Below are 19,305 nucleotides of genomic sequence, written 5' to 3'. Positions count from 1 at the left end.
TTAGACTGGCACAGGCATCAGCTACAAAGGGACCACCTGGTCCACTTTGCGGATAAAAAGGAGCCTGAGTTTAGGCCCAAAAGAGCATCCTGAAAACCTCCACCCATTCAGGAGGGTGGGGGGAGTTCTCCACCAACCCCGGAAGAAGGGAGGGGTTAGATGAGTACACCCCTGTGCGAAAGAGGAAGTCCAAGGGACGTGACCCAGAGAGCACACAATACAACAGGAGAGAAGACACTAGGCCCTGTCATTCTGGGAGAGACTCCCTGTCTCAAAGAGTCAGGGAGCGGATAGAGGATAGGGTGGACCGCAAAGAGCAGCAGCTCTGAGTCTGAGGGCGAATGGACGGTTCCATGTAAAAATATCCCTGAGAAAATGTCTTCATTATAAAATATCGCCGTGATTTGGCAGTGCTAATGTCGTTCATTGTGAATTAAGCGCCTCACACATTTCTTTCGTCATCTGAACATGTTTATTTAATTCTTTAACACATGCAAAAAAGGTGCTGCACACACTTATTTCATTCTTATCTCTGCGAAAAATGTACCTCACACACGTTTATTTAATTCTTTCTCACACGCGTGCGTTCATTTATTTCATTCGCAGTCTTTTTTCCATGTGTTTCTAAACTATTCATTTCCGGGCATTAAACAACTGCAACACGGAGTGAAACTTACTTGGAAGCACATGGGAAAAAGGACGCAAATGAAATGAATGAACGCACGCACGCGTGTTAGAAATAATTAAATAAACGTGTGAGGTACATTTTTCGTGGAGATAAGAATGAAATAAAAGTGTGTGCAGCACCTTTTTCGCGTGTGTTAAAGAATTAAATAAACGTGTTCAGATGACGAAAGAAACGTGTGCTTGCCGAGGTTATTAACTGACACAGCAGCTGCTTTCTTTCACAATTGGCTGCTCGCGCTGGTACAGGTTTCTTTGTACTTGAGACCTGCATCGTGTTTACATTTCAGACTAATTGACAAGCTGCTCCTTCAATGAATTCCATTTGCACACTATATGCCTATAAACATTTTATTGTTACACTGATAGATTTACAAAAGTAACTTAAAAGGTTTTTATTTCATTTACAATGAACGACATTAACACGGCCAAATCACTGCGATATTTTGTAATGGAGAAATGTTCTCAGGGATATTTTTACATTGAACCATTCATCTTAGACATGAAGGAAGAGGAGCATATTCCAGTGGCCACCCACTTCCCCAGAAGACCATGGCGCCGGTAGGTGTCGAGGACTAACTCAGAACCAACACAGAGACCTCAACATTAGAGGATTTTGTCACTCTTTAGATTCAGGCCCAAGGCGTGCAGGAGTGATCCCCAGTAGGTTCCCTGACGGTGCCTATAGACGCAGTGGGTCTCGGTGCTGAGACCAACAGTTTCATCGCCAGACCAATGGACACCGGAGCCAACGCCGCCGCCGGCTTGGCAGAAATGTCAAGTATCTTGAGCTGAAATTGTTCTCATTCCTCGGAGGTGGAGGATTGGGTCGGAAAAGGTATTCAAGCAGCCTTCTCCCAAGACTTTCTGGAGAAGAGGACCTTTTTAAAAAAACAAATGTAGAATAGGAGGAAGAATGGCAGTGTGCTTTTAGAGCGGGATGGCTTGTGATGCTTCTTCTCCTTTACCTTGTACTGAGGCGGCCTCTCCTCGGCTCAATGCTCTGTGCTGCATGACCTACGTCCTTCATCTTATAGATGTAGGTGAAGATCTGTGCCACCTCTTCCCAGAGGGCCTTCGGGTGCATGGACTGGCACGACCCGCAGTCCTGTGTGTCATGCTCTTTTTCCAGCAGTAGAGGCAAATCCTTTGTGGATCCGATACCAAAATCTGCTGCCCGCAATACCCTTCTCAGGCTTGGGTATTGCGTCAAAGAAAATTAAAAAAAGGTTTGACAAGCAGGTTCCTGAAGCAAACAGAGTGTGTGGGAAATAAAAGGAACTGAGGGCGTGTAGATGCATGAGGCGGAGCCAACGCAGAGACACTCTGTGCCACCCCCTGGTGGCAGGAAAGTTCATGAAGAACAGCTGCGCTGTGGTTAGGATAACAGATGAGGAATTGGTGGGAGGAAGGAATCCACTAGAAACTGAAATACAATGCTAAACAAGGCTTTGGGAACTAAAGAATGATATACAGGATGATGGATGAATGTTTCATGTTTCTAAGAGTCCCAGTAAACTTCAGCCTCGTCATTCTTTGTAAATCATTTTTGAGTTTCTAATATTGTTTCTAAATATTGGAAACCACACATGTTGAAGACTGCTAAAATAAAATAAAAATGTGATCAATTCTTTGTTTAAATATTTTATTCATTTTTGTTTTGAGAAATGGAAAGCAAGTATTCATAATAAAAAATAGTAAAGCACACTTACTCACACACTTTCCAACATTTAACCGTACACTCAAACATCTTAGAATCTCAACTTTTGCACTTGCTGTCCCAAACATCCACTTTACGCACACTATGAAGTTGCCAGGTTGTTTCATACTTAATATTAGTCTCTTAAACTATTTACAAATATATTACAAACATTAGCCATAGGGCAAAGAAACAATGATCGTATTGACAGATGAAGGTCAGTAGCTCTTATGTAATGTCACTGTTCAAATAAACTATTCACGCAGTATTGGAAGTCTGAATGTGTATCCTCTTCCTTTCAAAAACTGTATTTGGGGACACAAAATAAGGTATAGGCGATTATTTTCCTGTCTCAATCGGAGGACATGAGTGGGATGTGAGGTCACTATGCTTATACACAGAGTCGTCCAAGTCCAATGCATTCTCGTTGATCTTTACCGTCATACACCCATGGTAGAATGCAGTGACTGGGGTGGAGGTGATAGCCACATCTATAGAAAAAAAGGGCGACAAACATTAATTTTGCATTGGACTGAAAACCGAAACATTTTTCTCAAAGTATTCTAGTATTATACTAAATTAGAAGAAACCAATACTTCATGACTTATTTAGCACTTGTCAATTCCTATATCCAAGATGGACTGATTTATTATTTTTTATAAAATAGAATATAATACCATCTGCGTTTAGTCTGACTGTTAACACTTTGCATCAACAAACTGTAGGGGTGTGTCCATATTATAACAATGTACAAGCTAGCCATTCTAATTTCTTTCAACAGAATCCATCACGGTTAACCCATCTTTCCCTGGGAGGCTGGGGCCCAACACTTTGTTCAAATTGATGGGGGGGAGGGGTGTCTTCCTTGGTTCGAAAATATCCCATGTACTCTTCAACAATTACAGATATTTATACAGGAAGCATAATCTACATGCATATCACTCAAAAGAGAGATTTTTACTATTTCAGAAATCCGCTATTAATAAAGGGAAAAAACGCACACCTGTGCCTGCACTGCTTTGCGCCAAAATACGTGAAACGATGATTCCAAACAAGTCTCTGGTTAGTTTGTTTTTATTTTGTTAAAGGTTTTAGGCCTTTGTGGATTTACACGTGTCATCCACTAAGGGCTAAAACCTTTAACAAAATAAAAACAAACTAACCAGAGACTTGTTTGGAATCATCCTTTCACGTATTTTGGCAAAAAGCAGTGCAGGCACAGGTGTGCGTTTTTCCCCAAGATTCTCAGACGGAGTAGAGTCTCCGTGTTGGCCTACACTCATGCGACAAACATCAATATAATAAAGAAATACATTAAGGGAGAAATCAAAAAGTACAAGGAGCATTTTCAAAATAGGTTGCAAAGGTACAAGTACATGATATCTGTACAAAAAAGGTCCTCAAAATCAGAAAATACGCTATTAATAAAGGGTGAGACGTGAGAAAAGCATCAGGCTGCCACAATATTCTTTACTAAAATAAAAATGTAACATCCTACATTCATAGCTAATCTGCACCCCTGAGGAATGGCCAAATACGAAGGACATTTTACCCAGGAATCCCCTACAGCCAATAACTATCATCCGCTTAAGCATATGATTCTTTTCAAAACAGCAAAACAGGCTCCTCAAATATTTCTATGAATACGTTGTAAGAAGAAGCAGAGCCCCCACTGGCCACAAATTAGTTTATGTCTTAAGAAAACCACCTCTACCACTACAAGAGCACAGTGAGCATCCCCTCCCAACCTCCAGACAATGGGCCTCATTACGAGTGACCTGGTCTGGCAATAAAAGGTGCCGGTAACACTTGTACCTTTATTTCTGGACTGGGTCATTCAGACTCTGCCGGTAGGGGCACTGAACAACCGGCAGGCCTGAGCTGCCGGTAGTTCAGGCCCCTACCAGCAGGTTTTTCACTCAAGCACCGGCACCGTTAATTTACCATGCCGCCGCCTGGGATATCATAGTAACAAAGGGATGTCAGGCGGCGGAAACGGTAAGACGAGCACTGGCAGGTTACCAGCGACCTCATAATGAGGCCCAATGTCTTTGCATTCATGTTTCATAGTATTATGAGGGAGCTCATCGGAAGCCCACCCACACCTTACACATTACACCTGCCAGCAATAACATAACAATAAAAATCAGCAGCACACTTTCCCATACACACTTCCTTTAACAATACCACAGTACTCATTGCCCCTCACCCTACTTTCTCAAAGAACGTCACATATTTTCATATACACACAAACATTTATCACCAAACACACAAAAGGCACCCCCCACACACCCTCCACCAAACAGAGGCAACTTGAAACTGCTCATCGAGGGGTTTTTGAGTAGCTCCCCATTAATTGTCACGTATGACCATTCAGATCAAGAAGTATGCTAAGGCCAAGGATTATCAGGTCAATACTTTTATTTTAGGGCTTTATTATTTCTGTGGAGGGATCAGGTTTGCGTTTCTTTAGCCCTACTTACACAATAAGGACATTCCTTCCCACATAAATGTTCCTTCTCCCCTAAGGGGGTAGTTAGGCCTTTAGGCCACTTTAACCACTGTTCCGAGTCATTGGAATTCCACTGCACGTTGCTTCACCTCCCATCTCTGGTGCTACTGATTTTTCAGGGTTCCAAACCCTTCTCTAGTCCCTGCTAATTGCATCCTTTCCAGTTCCCTGTTTGTCAGAACTACTTCCGGCACATACTCCAAGGAGACAGTTCTGTTGTCTTAGCAGAAGGGAGATCTAAAGAGAGGTTCCTGGGTCTGCTTAAGCGTTCTCGCAGCTCCTCTCCCTTTGCCTCTGAACTGGCCATAACCTCCCTGTCCTGTCCCTCCTCATGCAGTTTGGCATCACCTAGTACTCACCTGGCCTGCCAGTACCTTCCATTGTTTCCTATCCAATTCCCCCTTCACCCCCATATTATGTTCTTCAACCTCCCAGCTGTTTCTAACTCATCCTGCCAACTCCTGTAGTATTTTCTGGAGACATAAGGGTAAACTTTCACTTCTTTAGCACCCCTTGCCAAGTCTGTTTCTCGCTCTATATCTGCAACCTGGCCTTTATGTAATGTGGGACGAAAGGGCACATGATGTTTTCAAGAAGGTCTTCCTGGACCCCCGTCCTCTACAGATTTTCAACCACGTGAACCCCTGGACCTGGGGCCCTTTAAGACGAGGCAGCAATACTTAAAGATGGATTGGGATGCAGAACTTACTCATACATCAATAATCAAACCGACTCAGGAAGTTGGCAAACACTGTACTGTTTTATTAACAATTATCTAAAACAGGGAGTTACAACAGACATTTGCTTGATTTCTCTCAAAGCATCACATGAAAAAACAGCATTCTTATAATAAAAATGTCTCACTACTGAAGTCATCCTACGTGGCAAACTAAGAAAACTTACTAGGAGATGTGATAGGCTTAAAGGGAACATCTAGGTATATGTTCCATACTGATGGGGGTTGTGATTGGGTCTCTAAGACCAGGTGGACAACTAAGCCCATCCCAAGTACAAGTCATCTTCTGTGTCAAACTAATACACGACACCCTATTGGTTACACAAACTATAGGGCTCCTTAATACGTGGCCCTCTACAATTGGTTGGCACAATCGTACCTTTCTGAAATATTCCACTTGCTAGTAGCACGCAAGCTGGTTACCCCAGGTGCTGGGAGGATTGGCGTGGTCATGTCTCCCCACCCAATTAGCCCTCATCCATCATCACTCCTGCGGTCTGTCATTCAATTAAGGCTTTCAACTCGGCCTTGTAGAGGCTCACTGTGCCTGAGCATAAAAGGGAGTGTGGCATGGTCTTATCTTCTGGTTTCTATGTAGCTCGACCCACAGTCTATTTCCATCTGACCATGTGACTGGAGACCACGTTTTGAAGCTCTTTGTTGCATAAAATACTATTAAATGATGAACTCTTGCCACTTTCAGTGTTTTTCCATTACACCTCAGAGGTTTGCTTCTTTCTCACGTTCATGTAGCTCCTTGACAGACAACGAGGTTAACGGTGGCCCCGACTTTTGGTGCTGGGCCAGCCAGCCTTTCTTGAATTCTCCTTCGCCATCAGCTATTTTCACCTGCGTCACACTTCAAGCCCTTTCAATTCACATGGTTCAAGTTTGCTAAAGTGCATTGTGGCACATCCAGATTCTATACATTCCTATTAATATACACTGGTGCATCGCTGCAATCTATTTACTACGTAGCCACCATCAGGATTACTTTGTCTACTTGCGTTACTGCATCTGTACTATTATAAAATGACACTGCATTTTCTTCAGTGTTTCTGCAAGGGCAATCTTCATTTCGGTCCAGAAATGTTGCTGTACTTTGAAACCTCCTTGTTAGATCCTTATAGAATGTCTATATTCTTTCTTCATTTGTGTCTTTTCTGGGTGTGTCAATTCTGCTTCATATGACGTCACCAGTCTTCTTTCTCATTCATTTTCATACTTCTGGGATTTTTTCAATAAGATAATTATTTCTTCGTGAATGCATATAGAGTTTTCTCAATGGATACCTTGTCTCAAGGCTTCTTTGTGGGTATAGGCATCCTCACTGGTACTGCGCATGTCACAATTTCCGGTTCCCAGCATATAGGCAACATGGGGGCAGAGCTTCTGGTAGGGGTATTTGGCTCTTCCTCTACACACCTCTTCTTTAATACCACCTCTACTACCACCCTTACTACTGGCTCCATACCATAGCATTCCTCTCAACCTCCTGCACAATCATTTACCATCTCCCCTCCATGTCTGGGTCTTAATGTCATACTCCTCCCCGTCCTTAAGCTGTTATCCTTCTCATGGCATCCCCTCAGTCACAACCCTAACTCTAAGCACCTTCTCCTACCCAGTCTATTTTTCTTGGCTCTTACCACGTGCTTCTTCGGCTCCTTGCTTTCTGTCACCCCCTTCTGAGTCCACTCACATGCTGATGTTACCACTACTTCCTATACTGTCTTAACACCCACCACCTCTTTCTGATCACCTTCAATCTTGAATCTTTCGGCTTTTCTCGACCTTCTTAGCTCTCACCACCCCTTCATGCTCTACACTGCTGCAACATCTACAGTCTCGTCCGTCTCTTCAGTCTCTTCTCTCAACTGCTTTCCAGTCTCCAGCCTGCTGAAACTTGACTCTCCCGCTCCTGCAATGCATACTGCCAAAACAGGCTGCCTGGGTTTTCTAGGGCCATGCTTTCTCAGTCTGTGTGGTACTTCTGCTAAGAGTCTGTACCTGTATTCTTTGACTGACATAAAGCTGTGATTGGTTAGTGCACCTGGCTCTACGTTGGACAGAGGGAATGGGACCAAGTGTATAACTGGCCTGACCACCATCTTGGAAGCCTGCTATCCGTCTGACCCTCGCTGCGCTGCTTGTGCTTGCGCTGTACTGAGAAGCCCTGCTCACCCAATCTGAAACAGTCGGTGTGCCTAGAGAAACTGCAACATTGCAATCCCGCAGACAAACATTCTACTAAGGGACAATGAGTCTAATTTGTTTGCCTTTTGATATAATCCCCAGTTGGGAAGGTGCGGTTTTAAAACATGGTGTTCACAGGACTCCTAGATTCAAATTCCCTTTTAAGTAATACAATTCCTTCCTTGATGTTCAAGACATTAACAATGTTAATACACACATTCCCTGTGTCTAGTAAATGGAAATATTCTCCCAATAAAGGGAAAGGCAGCTCTTTCTACGCTCAAAGTATATGTATATTTAAGGGGAGCAATTGGGGAGTCATTGTCTTATTAGCCTGCATGCTATTTCAAGGATTTGATCCTAAAATAACCCACTAGGGCTGGTCTACCCTCATGGTTTGGTGAGGAAAGACCGGGCCTCTGGGACTAGTCTGGGATGAGGCAATGTGACCATTTCCTGAAACGTACTGCAAACCAGGGCAAAGTGACCATGGAATCCTACCCATACCTCCAGTGGGCCCAACACCGACTGGCTTGGAGGGACCCTCCGGCCCCTTGAGTCCTGGTGGTTTCCAGTACCAGGCAGAGGACTTCCCAGAGAATAAAATGCCCCAAATAATAGCATAGCCAATTGTCCTGATAGTTTGAGGGGCTATCCACACAGGTCTACTTACTGTACATGTTTTTATGTAATGCCGATGACACAAGGCTGCTCCAACTGAACTCTTAGACACAAGGGGTCATGGTTGGTCAATGGATGGACTGGAATTATGTTAAGCAAGAAAACATCTAAAGCAGAGATACTGCTTTAAGAGAATGCTCCTCGCAGCAGATTTCATTACTCTTCCCCCCTTCACATGATCTTATCCTAATCCAGCCAAATCTGGTAAATAATGTGGCTTGTTTGCAATCTGCCACTCAAATAACAGGTAACACATATACTAGACAGACATTCTGTCAAATGTCACTCAACCTAATCATCTATTATTTAGATTATTCTTATCAAGTCTATTCAGAAAAAACACTTTTCCATACTATGCTGGACTAGGCTAATATTGTTTATGTAGGTCTACCAACTGAACCCTGGAAACCCCTGCTAGCAGGCTCATTATGAGGTTGCCAGTCCGGAAATAAGGTGCAACTAACAATGTGTACCAGCACCTTTCCGGACCGGCAAACCCAAATCTGCTTGTACGGGCTGTGATCTACCGGCAGACCTCGACCAACAAGGTTGTGTTGCCTGCTCAGACAAACCTGCAACCTACTGGTTGAACAGAGATCTCAACAGTGGGCACCATATTTATTGGGGTTCGACTATGGGCCATACTGTGTTCTAAGCCACATGTGAGAGCCGAAGGAGAGGAGTGAGGATAGTAAAGGGGGAGGGGTTTGTGGGTCATTGGGAGGGGTTAGGAGGTGGTGGAGCAAAGGATGGGAGAAAGGAGTAATGCATTATTCCGAACTAAAGAGATTGTTTAATTTGAGCTTGATTGATAAGAGGCAAATATGTTCTCCACGCATGCGCTGTCCAAAGCTCTCTTCCTCTGTAGGCCTCTGCATAATGATGGGTGCGACCCGTAGATCCACAGTGGGGTGCACCGGGATATTCCACCATAGAACTTTCTTATTTTCCGTTTGAATCAGTCCACAGAACATTCATATTAACCTGCGGGGTGAGGGGTGCGAGTGTTTGCGCCACCAGGGATTTCCTGCCTGGTTTCTTCACTTTCAGCTGCTGCTTTCTGGAGCCTGGCCCACCCAGCAGGGTGTTCGCGTGTGGGGGCGCAAGTGATACCTCGACACTACATTAAGTTCACCAGTCTGCAGTTGGGTGTAGCTGCACCATGTTCTCGCAGCACTACTTGCCGGTACTGACAGTTTTCATAGGAGGTTTCAGCACAGAGGATCTAAAACCCGGGGACCAGCAGTCATGCAGGCAAGTGAAGTAAAGCTGTGGCTCAGGTGGGACCCGAGACCCGAGGAGAGGGGCTGGCAAAAAATGTTTTAAAGCGAATCAGTGACTACCTTGGTTAATTGCCACATTTACAGCCTCAAGCACTGGTGGATTGCAAAGTGACTTTTACGAGTTTTTGCCCATGTATAGCTTATTCGATATGACAATCATGCATTGAAAAAACTGATTTTAAAGAGGAAGATTCAACCGATAGTTCCACCACCACCACAGCATCCTGGAGAGACTGGAATAACCAGAATAATTCAGCCTGTCTGGCACCCGGGAGAAGTCCATTCTCTTATTAATGAAATTAACCAGTTTCTGGGTGCAGTTAGTGTTCCAGTAAGCCTGGATCCTTGAGGGGCAAAAATATCACAACCAATACTGAGGCCCCTGTTAACACAGACATTACACGTCATTCTGAGGCCCCTGACAATAATACTATTACTGAAAATTCAGTCAGTGCTAGCTAGCCATGAGTGTCACTTGGGCTATGATAAGGGGCCCACGATCTGCTCTGAATACACACAGCCTTGTAATGCACTGTATCAAATTACCAAAGGAGACCTAGTGAACACTGCCCCCCAGGGTAAATAACTGATTATGACGTCGGTCCTTCAACCCTCATTGTCACTATGGAGACTTTTGCACACCTTCCTGTTGTACCCCCTGCCCAGTCTTGCCTCCTTTTTGCCACCACTGGAACCATCAGAATTGCTGAATCAAGTGTGGGAGGGGGCCAGTTCCATACCTGAGGGATAGCAATAATTCGTCCCCAGTACCTACATTGTCCACCATCCGCCCCATGGCCTGGCAGGGAACTGAGGACGAAGGGTCGCTGTTCATGCCCTTAGGGGCAGTTAGTGGCGCCGTGCTGGATAGGGGATCACTCACACCAGCGTGGTTAGTACTTTCCAATGAGACTGAGGTAAAGTAGAGTCAGAACTGATTGATGAGGGGTGTACAAAGATGAATGAGTGTCATTGTAACATTGTGTTAGCTGAATTGCTGACAATTAAAACATTAGTCCTATCCCTGTTTGAAATGGTTGGCGAAGGAATGAGTAAGCCAATGCATAGCCACGAGGAGGGAATTAGAGCATCTGATAAGCTGGTGGAAGCTGGAGCATCACTGCCTGAATTTAGGTCTCAGTATTGCCACTGAGGATGAGAGGGGACACCCGCAAAGGGGTCGAAATAAGTGAGTACATTTCCCTCAGAGTCCATCGGAACACAGCCGGATAAAAGCCCAAGTCGTTGCGAAACTAATCGGGGAATCCAACATTCTGCTTTTTTTCCCCAGCAGTACAGATGCCCAGTTTGAAGGGAGCCAGTCTATGTTGGGCAAATAAACCACTTGTTAGGAGCCCAAGAAGGCTGGGTCGAGTTCTAGATTCTCCCATTATTAAAACCGGCAGGTTAATTCCATCTAAGGCAACGGGTTCAATATATTTACACAGGGCACCGAAATTAGCCCCAAACTGCCACGAACCCAGGGACGCACTGTTAAATAATTTATTTTTATTAGTAAAGCGCAACCAGGCCTAAGGGCACCAAGGCGCATAAATCTTAAAGAACATATTTACAGTTGCATACATAACGAAGAACTAGACTCAATCTATTTACAGAGACAGACACATTTGAGCCCAATGACAGTGTGAAACATAGGCTAGATATAGGGCAGTATATACAGTAAAAACAAAGGCAGTGTGGTCACAAGCTTAGTACAGGAGCAGTAGAGTCATGACAAGGATAGAACAGGTGGTGAGTCCGATGTTTTGTGCGAAGAGCCATGATTTAGTTTTGTTCTTGAAGGATTGGAAAGAAGGCTCAGGCCTAATGGTGTTCGGGAGAGAGTTCCAGAGTTTTGTGGCCAGAACAGGGAAGCTCACCCCTCCTGCTTTTTGTAATTTGAACCTAGAAAGGGGATAGACTGTGGGTATGGGCTGCTCTCTGAGGTCGAGTAGAATTGTGGAGTGTCAGACGATTGGAAAGGTAAGAAGGGGCCTTGTTAGCCAGGCACTTGTGCGTCAAAGCAAGAGTTTTCAGGGAAATTCTATGCTTGACAGGGAGCCAATAAAGGTTAATTCTGTGCTCCGAGATATGGTGGTTTCTTGGAATATTTAATACCGCTCTAAAAGGCATTGTTCTGGGTAGTTTGCAGTTTGTTAAGGTTGGATAGGCTGGTCCCAAGATAGAGGACGCTACAATAGTCTATCCTGGACATGATGAGAGTTCTGGCCAATATGATACAATTGGCGGTGGTCTGCAGGCCGTAATGAGTTTGCATGTGTAAGCCGAAGCTGACCTAAGTGCATTAGTTTATCTGGTCAAAGATAGAGTGGAGTCGAGATAGATTCCTGTGTTTTAGTGTCGTTAGAGACCTTGATGACATTGCCATCAATGATGAAAGAATTGAAGGAATGGTCGGGTTTATTGAGACGTTGATTGGAACCCAAGATAAGAAGTTCTGTTTTATCATCATTGAGGCAAAGTTCATGCTTGGCCATCCAGGCCTGAATGACCGTGTAGACGTCATTCAGGGATTTGGTGTCCACTGCGTAATCACCCGTGATGGGGATGAGTATCTGGGTGTCATCAGCATAATTAGTGTATGAGACACCCAGATAGTCAAGAACATCAAAGAGTGGTTTAGTGAACACGTCATAGAGAGTAGGAGACACACAAGATCCCTGGGGGACGCCACAGTCGATGGGAGTAGGGTCCGCAGAAGCTGAAGGCGAGAATACTCGCATGAATCTATTACTTAGAACTGAGCTTATTCAAGCAGTGGCCGAGTCGGAAAAGTGGGCAGCAGATGTGAAGTGTTGGCACAGGATTTGGTGGTTGACCAAGTCAAATGCAGCAGAGAGGTCGAGTAGTAGTACCAAAGCTAGTTTCCCATTGTCTTTCATGACCTCAATTTGTGTTTTGAGATCAATCAGAGCTGTTTCAGTCCCATGTCTGGGGCAGAAGCCAGATTGTCTCAGACCGAGGAGATTGTTGACTTCAAGATAATCCTGGATCTGAAGGTAGGCAGCGTAATCTAATATTTTAAGCATGAATGGGACAGTGGTGATGGGTCTGTAGTTGGTTGGTATACTAGGGTCTAAGGAAGTTTTTTTGAGCAGCGGGATAACCCAGGCGTCCTTAAGATTGTCCGGGACAATACCTGTTTTGAAAGACGAATTTATAAAGGCCGTGATGAATGGGGCTAGCTCATGAGAGGTTTTCTTGATAATAGGAGCCGAACATGAGTCACCTTGACAGTTAGATGGTTTCATTTTGTTGATTATGCATTCCACTTCCGCAGTAGTGAGAGGAGAGAATGTAAAAGGTTTGATGAGAGTAGCAGCTGGTAGGGTGGCCCTCAAGGGAGTGGTGCAAGGCTTATCAGTCTGGAGACAGTTTTGTTTGTCTTTGATTTTTGTTTGGGGGGGACGCAATTTTGCCCAATAATGCTGTCTGTATGCTAGCACACCATTTGCTATCTTTGATACAAGTATCAGGTGGTGTAGCAGGTGATTCAAGTTCCTTTAGAATCTTGAATAACTCTTTAATGTTTGAGTCAGCTTGCGTAATGCGATTATTGTAGATGTCTTTTTTTGCCTGGTAGATGGCTTCTTTGTAGTTAAGGGAAGCTAAGATGAGGCCGTCCTTGTGGGCATCTGAAGGATGGCTTTTCCACTGGTTTTCAGCAGTATTTTTTGTTTTGCAAAGCACTCTAAGCTGTGGTGTGAACCACGAGTTGAGATGTGCCAGGGGTTTTGGTTTTCTGAGTTTAATGGGGGCGATAGAAGTTAGAGCTGTGAGCATAGTATGGTTGTACGTATCTGCTAGAATAAACGGATCAGAGCAAGAGTTCATAATTTTATTGAGGGTGGGAAGGAGAAGAGGGAGTAATTTGTCTTGTTATATCCCTTTTGTTTCTAGTGGGCAAGGCAGGCGCGATGGTGGGCAGGGAGCGGTGGACTGCTGCTATATTGAAAGTGATAACATGGTGATCCAACCAAGCACATGGTGAGCTGAATAGTAGGCTAATTTTGCAGTTAGCGTCAGCTAGCCAGTCAAGAGATCTCCCTTTGATATGGGTAGGATCTTGGATATGATGAGAGAATCCTAAATCTGTTAAGGTATTAGGGAGGTCCAACGCAGTGAGGTCATTCAGGTCTTGATGGCCTAGTTTGAGGTCCCCTAAAAGTATGATTTGCGATTTGGTTTTAGTATTGTCTAACACTAAGGATGTGATCTCATCCACAAATGAGGTTGCAGGGCCAGGAGGTTGGTAGATAAGGTGTAAGGTGGCTGTTTGGTTCGGAGATAGTGGTAGCTTGACTTGATATTTAAATTCGGTATAGCTCTTAGACCAAGAGAATTTTTGTGAATAAATGCAACTCCGTCTCCTCTGGATTTTGAGGTATTGCGGTCACATCTAGTAATGGAATAATCTGTAGGTATGGCCAGAGACAGTGCAGGTCCAGAGGCAGAATGTAGCCAGGTCTCAGATATCGCAATAAAGTCCAGCTCTTGGGTCTTGATAAGGTCGGCAATGTCTAATGCGTGCGCCGAAAGGGATCTGGCATTAACAAGGGCGTCCTTAATCTGCCTAACTTTACATAATGGTGCTAAAAAGTTCGAATTAGTCTTAGGAGTCGTAGTGGATGGCACAAGGTAGCTACGGCTGGGGGAATGAAGTTTGGTCATGGTATGTTGAGGCTTGGTATGGGTAGTGAAGCGAAAGAATCTCGATCCTAGTCTCTTGTTTAATAAGTGTTTACACTGGCTCTGGGTAGTGAGGGGTTCTTTATTTGTGTCCCCGGAGATAATTGTTAGCTGTTCTAGAATATGTCAACAGGGGGGAAATGATTATGATTCCATTAGAGTTGATTTTGGGGGCTCAGCTTTGGCCAAGGGCATACTAAGGTTTAACCAGATATGTCATCCATCGGCAAATCGTGTGATCGAACCGAGTGCCCATCCCTTGGAAAAAACGCTCCAACGGCCAGTTATTTCAGGAGTGCTGTCCCACTGGGGAAAAGTCTGTTAAGAGAAACTATCAGACTCAGACCCTTACAGCATACGGGGTTAGTGACTTGATCTTGATCTAATGTTCAAACCTGTTGCTATGATTTAACCTATGCAGGTTCTATATTGGGGTCTCTAGAACATTTAGGCTTTTCTAGTTTAATTTAATTCTGAATTAAACATTTACATTACATTTTCTATATTTTTCTTTGATATGTTGTAAAAACCTTTACGGCTCAATGCTGAATAAAGATATCACTGACATATTTCAGATGCCCAATTACATGTTGATTTTGGAATACTTGAATAACAGGTGTTTCAAACCCTTACTTAATTTCACGTGCCCAGCCTTTTTGTCCGGGTGTCCACTGGTGCGTTATTCCATATTAGCGATCTCAATGAACTCAGCATTTTCCTTCTTTCACATTCGTTCTTGATTTGTTGAAGGAAAATGTTTCCCTTATAAGCCAATCTTAGGTTTCTTGCCTTGGTGTAAGGTGTATTCATTGTGACCGAGTTTGCATCATTACCCTGTCCAAGGGGGAAGGGGACAGGAGAACAGAAGGAACCCTGCCCCACAGATAGGAAATGGGAGTTCAGAGGGTGGGGACCCCCGACTCCCAGAAATATCAGTCCCCCCACACCGCCATGTGCCGAAAAATGTCAACCCGTCATCTCCCAATGCCTAATGCCTCCCAATATAGTTGCTGGCTACTGTTCTTTCATTGTAGGTCAGAGCCGCAACTCCCAGAATCCCTGTGTGAGCATCTGAGAAGATCTGAACCGAAATACCCCTGGAAGAAACAGAAGGACCCCTCCGCCCCAGCGCCAACCCCTCCACTCAAGACAACCCCGGATCCCTCACCACATCCTAACAGCAACCAAGCAGCACCTTAAAAGAGCACAGGATTCTCCCGAACTCACGAAAAACCAACTACCAGCTACACAGCATGACTGAAAACCATTAGAGACAGTTCTAAAAACCGTGCTGGAAAAAGGGGAGGGTCTGGGAGTTTTTTTAAGCCTCTCACTTGTGTAGCACAGCTCCCGGGGAAAGGACGGGTACTGATTAGTGCAGGTATTAAGGGGAGCGCTGTAGCCAATGGGAATGGGATGAAAAGAGCCACCAGCCCTGCAGTATAAAAATAGGCAGCAGGAGGGGCAAAGTGTGGGTTGTACAGGTGAGGTTGCAGGAGGAGCTGGAGAGGGACCAAGAGACAAGGCATAGGACAGACGGCGGATCACTAGAGAGTTCATGGTGGGGTTTAGAAAAGGTAAGGTATTTGAAAGAGAGTGGTATCAGTGGTGTGTATTGCATTGTAGGTTTAGGGCAGGGAGTGCATAGAAAGTTAGAGAGAGATATAGTGTGAGAAATAGGAGTAGGGGAGTGGCATAGTAATAGTTAGTGTGAGAGGGACTGTTAGGAGAGTGAGGCTAGCAGAGGGGGTGCAGGAGTGCCGTGAGAGGAGAAGGGTGTAATAGAGAGTGTAGTGGGGTGAGAGCAGTAGTATTGAGAGCAGTAGTTTTGAGAGCGGAAGTAATGAGAGGTGGGGTTGTAGTAGTGAGAGAAGGTAGTGGAAGGAGAGTAGTTGTGGTAAAAGGAACTGTGGTGTGGGTGGAATAGTCTTGTGAGAGGGGTGGTAGTAGGAAGGAAAGGAACCAAGGCAGTAACTTCAAAGGATGGAGACAAAGACTGGCAGTGCCGACGTCACATGGGAAGTGAGGAGTAGTCAGAGCAGTAGTAGCAATGAGAGCAGTAGCTGTGGTTGTGCCGGAAGCATAGCAGTAGTGGTGGTGAAGAGAGAGTAGTAGCAGTGCAGAGAAAGTAGTGTATTAATAGTGTGGAAAGTGGAAGGAAAGAGAGTGAAACATCGGTGAGACAGAAGAGCAGGATGTGTGGAGGAGAAAAGGTGGGTGGAGTTGAACAGAGGCAGAGGGTAGGCAGACAGAGTAAAAAGAGATCAAAGATTTGAAGGTAGATTGTCAAATACTATGATGATCCTTCAGATAGCATCACTTCTCCCCAAAGGGGAGGCCCTTTCCATGAGGCTAGGATCGTGCGGTCGCTAACCAAGTGTCACCCTAGGGGTGGTAATATGCAGGAGGACCTCATGGAGAGGAACTGCCCTCCTGAGGACAAAGACATGAGTCAGGGACACAGCCCCTTTAAATACTGAACCTGTTAGGTAATGACACCACCTAGACCGCCTTTACCTGGTGTTACATCAGAACTTGTGTTGTTGTACAAGATCAAATAACCTTACAGGGAAAAGTACTGAAATGAAGAGGGAAGCGAGTGATGCAGTTAAGCACGGAAAAAGCTTGAAGAGATGTTACCAATTAAACTGATATTACGCTAGGGCCGGCACCAATTTATAAGGACGTTAGAAATAAATGATGGAGAGGAAGAGCGAGAGCTCAATGAAGCTTGTGTGAAGAAGGCGGCCGAGATCGAGAGTGATCACGAAGGAGAGGGAGTTGGAAGATGAGACCGCGATCGCAGAAGAAGGGAAAGGAGAGCGTCTTGAGAAAGACGTGGAGGGTGTGGTTCAGGAGAATGCCAGACAATGTCTCAGAACCCGACTGAGTGTTGGCAGTCGTAAAAGCAGAGACTGGAAGAGACCTCTTGTACGGAGGCAGCACGGCAAGTATAATAGGAGTCAAACTTGGTGGACGGTGGGCGAGAGTAAGACCGGGACAGAGAAGAACCAGTACTGCTCCCTGGTAAAGCAAGCATGTATTCTTTTCGAGATGCCTGGAAAGCATCTTATCATTTGGCCGGCATCTGGCCGCACTGAAGGACAGAAACTGTATGGCAGTGGCTCGACCTGTAGTGGGTGGACCGAGCGGTCCAACAACTGTGCCGAGACTGCTTCCCCATGTTAGGCAGAAACCTGTGCAGTTCCCTTAGGGACCACTGCAAAAAGTTTAAGACTACAGGAGTAAGCAGTAAACCCAATTGGTAGCAGTCTGCACCACCCAGATTTACCCGGTAGCTGTGGCTGAGCAGTCAGACTTCTCTCAAGAAGAGTTAGGCAGTATATAGAGTATACACAATAGGGCTAAAAATACAGTAGCACAAGCAAACACTGACCAGAGCTTGGTATAAAAGTATATAATATTTATTTAAAAACACACTTGTAAAAATACACCGGCACTAATATATCAAGCAAGTTCAAACACAGTCACTATAAGTATATACACCTCCCTAGTTAATTATTCGACAAGTCTAGGTTAAGACACCACTTATTTAGCAAAACAGAGGTGAGCATGTAACCGTAGATGGCACTTCAATAATTTGTTTAAAAAGGGAGAGAAAAGGAAGAATAGGAAAATAACACAGTACCAACACTTTTAAGAAACCACAGCAAGTCAAGAAAGGCAGGGTCTACTGTATAGCAAAAAGTTCATAGGCCAGGCCCACTCTTGGAGAGAGCAAGGAGGAATGTGCCCAAGATCACACAGTGGAAAGTCTTTGCAGAAAAGTCAAAAGAGGTTGGATCAAATCAGAAAGGTAATGTTAGCAGGTCTCGGTCACCCCAAGATAGAGAGTCAAGGATTTACGGGACACCTTGGACAGTCTGTTGCAAGGGAGACCAGGCGGGACACAGTACCTGAAATGGTGAGAAAGCTCCAGCGGGGGCAGTTGTTCCTGGCAGCGGGTGCAAGTCGGGGCTTCGTCCAGCAGAAGAGATGATTTCGACGTGGAGGAAAGCTGGAGGTTGTTGCACTGCCAGGGAAGAAACCAGCCGCGGAGTTTCCCGGTTAAAAGGTACGACCCTTTTTTTCGCGGTAGTGGTGAAGCATGGCTATCCGGCCGCCGGGGTGCTTGGCACGGGTGATTCGACCACGAGACGATCCAGGAAGGCGAAAAAGGCAAACGGGTTGGTCCCACCAGCTCAAAGGGAAGAAGACTCTCCTGGAAGAAGATCTCCTCCGTCGTCGGGGAAGTGGTGAGTTCGTACAGCAGGGCTCCACCGGTGGGGTCGTCGTCGTAGATGGCTCAGCTTCTCCCCTCTTCGGATTCTTTAGGTCCTGTGGCGACTTCTGAAGTTCCAGTCCCCAAAGCCCTGCTTTTATGCAGCAAAACCCCCATTCATCAGCCTAGCTGTCACTCAAACATGCTAAGTGGTGAGCCAGGCGGCTCACCACTGGGCCAATCACACGAGAGTGCGACTTGAGTTGCCAAGGCAACTCAGTCCAGGGTGCCTAATCCCCCTCCCACACATCCTGTTGACCCCAGACAGAGTAGCACCATTTGGAGGGCTTCTGTGGAGAAGCCAGCCAAAAAGTGGAACAAAGGGCTCGACTTGGGTTAGAGTTTCAGAGGCGAACACAAACACCATTTTAAAACCGAGTCTGGGCAAAAAGACCCAACCGGGGAATAAATATTAAATAAATAACCCAGCGGTATCTTTAACATTGCACCAAAAAGTGGTGCGTTTAAAATGAATGGGAAAATCCCATAGGAAATATTCCGGGGGAATATTTCACGTGGTAT

The 19,305-nt window shown here is 45.1% G+C and overlaps 1 protein-coding gene across 2 annotated transcripts in view; it reads right to left on the bottom strand.

Moving 5' to 3' along the window:
• Window positions 1-2,312: 2,312 nt before the first annotated feature.
• The window catches only part of GAS6 (growth arrest specific 6), a 975,360-nt gene continuing 958,367 nt past the window's right edge, over window positions 2,313-19,305 (bottom strand). Inside the window, exon 15 of one of the 2 annotated variants that reach the window (XM_069637123.1) lies at window positions 2,313-2,874. In XM_069637123.1, the coding sequence (XP_069493224.1) occupies window positions 2,723-2,874 (152 nt within the window). In that variant the 3' untranslated portion in view covers window positions 2,313-2,722. The remainder of the gene's footprint in view (window positions 2,875-19,305) is intronic. The other variant, XM_069637124.1, reaches the window with a different exon arrangement.

This window comes from Ambystoma mexicanum, chromosome 7p (genome assembly GCF_040938575.1).
Source record: "Ambystoma mexicanum isolate Mex_15411 chromosome 7p, UKY_AmexF1_1, whole genome shotgun sequence".
Taxonomy (NCBI): domain Eukaryota; kingdom Metazoa; phylum Chordata; class Amphibia; order Caudata; family Ambystomatidae; genus Ambystoma; species Ambystoma mexicanum.
The sequence above is the reverse complement of the archived record's forward strand: the minus strand, read 5'-3'. Positions and strand labels throughout refer to the sequence as shown.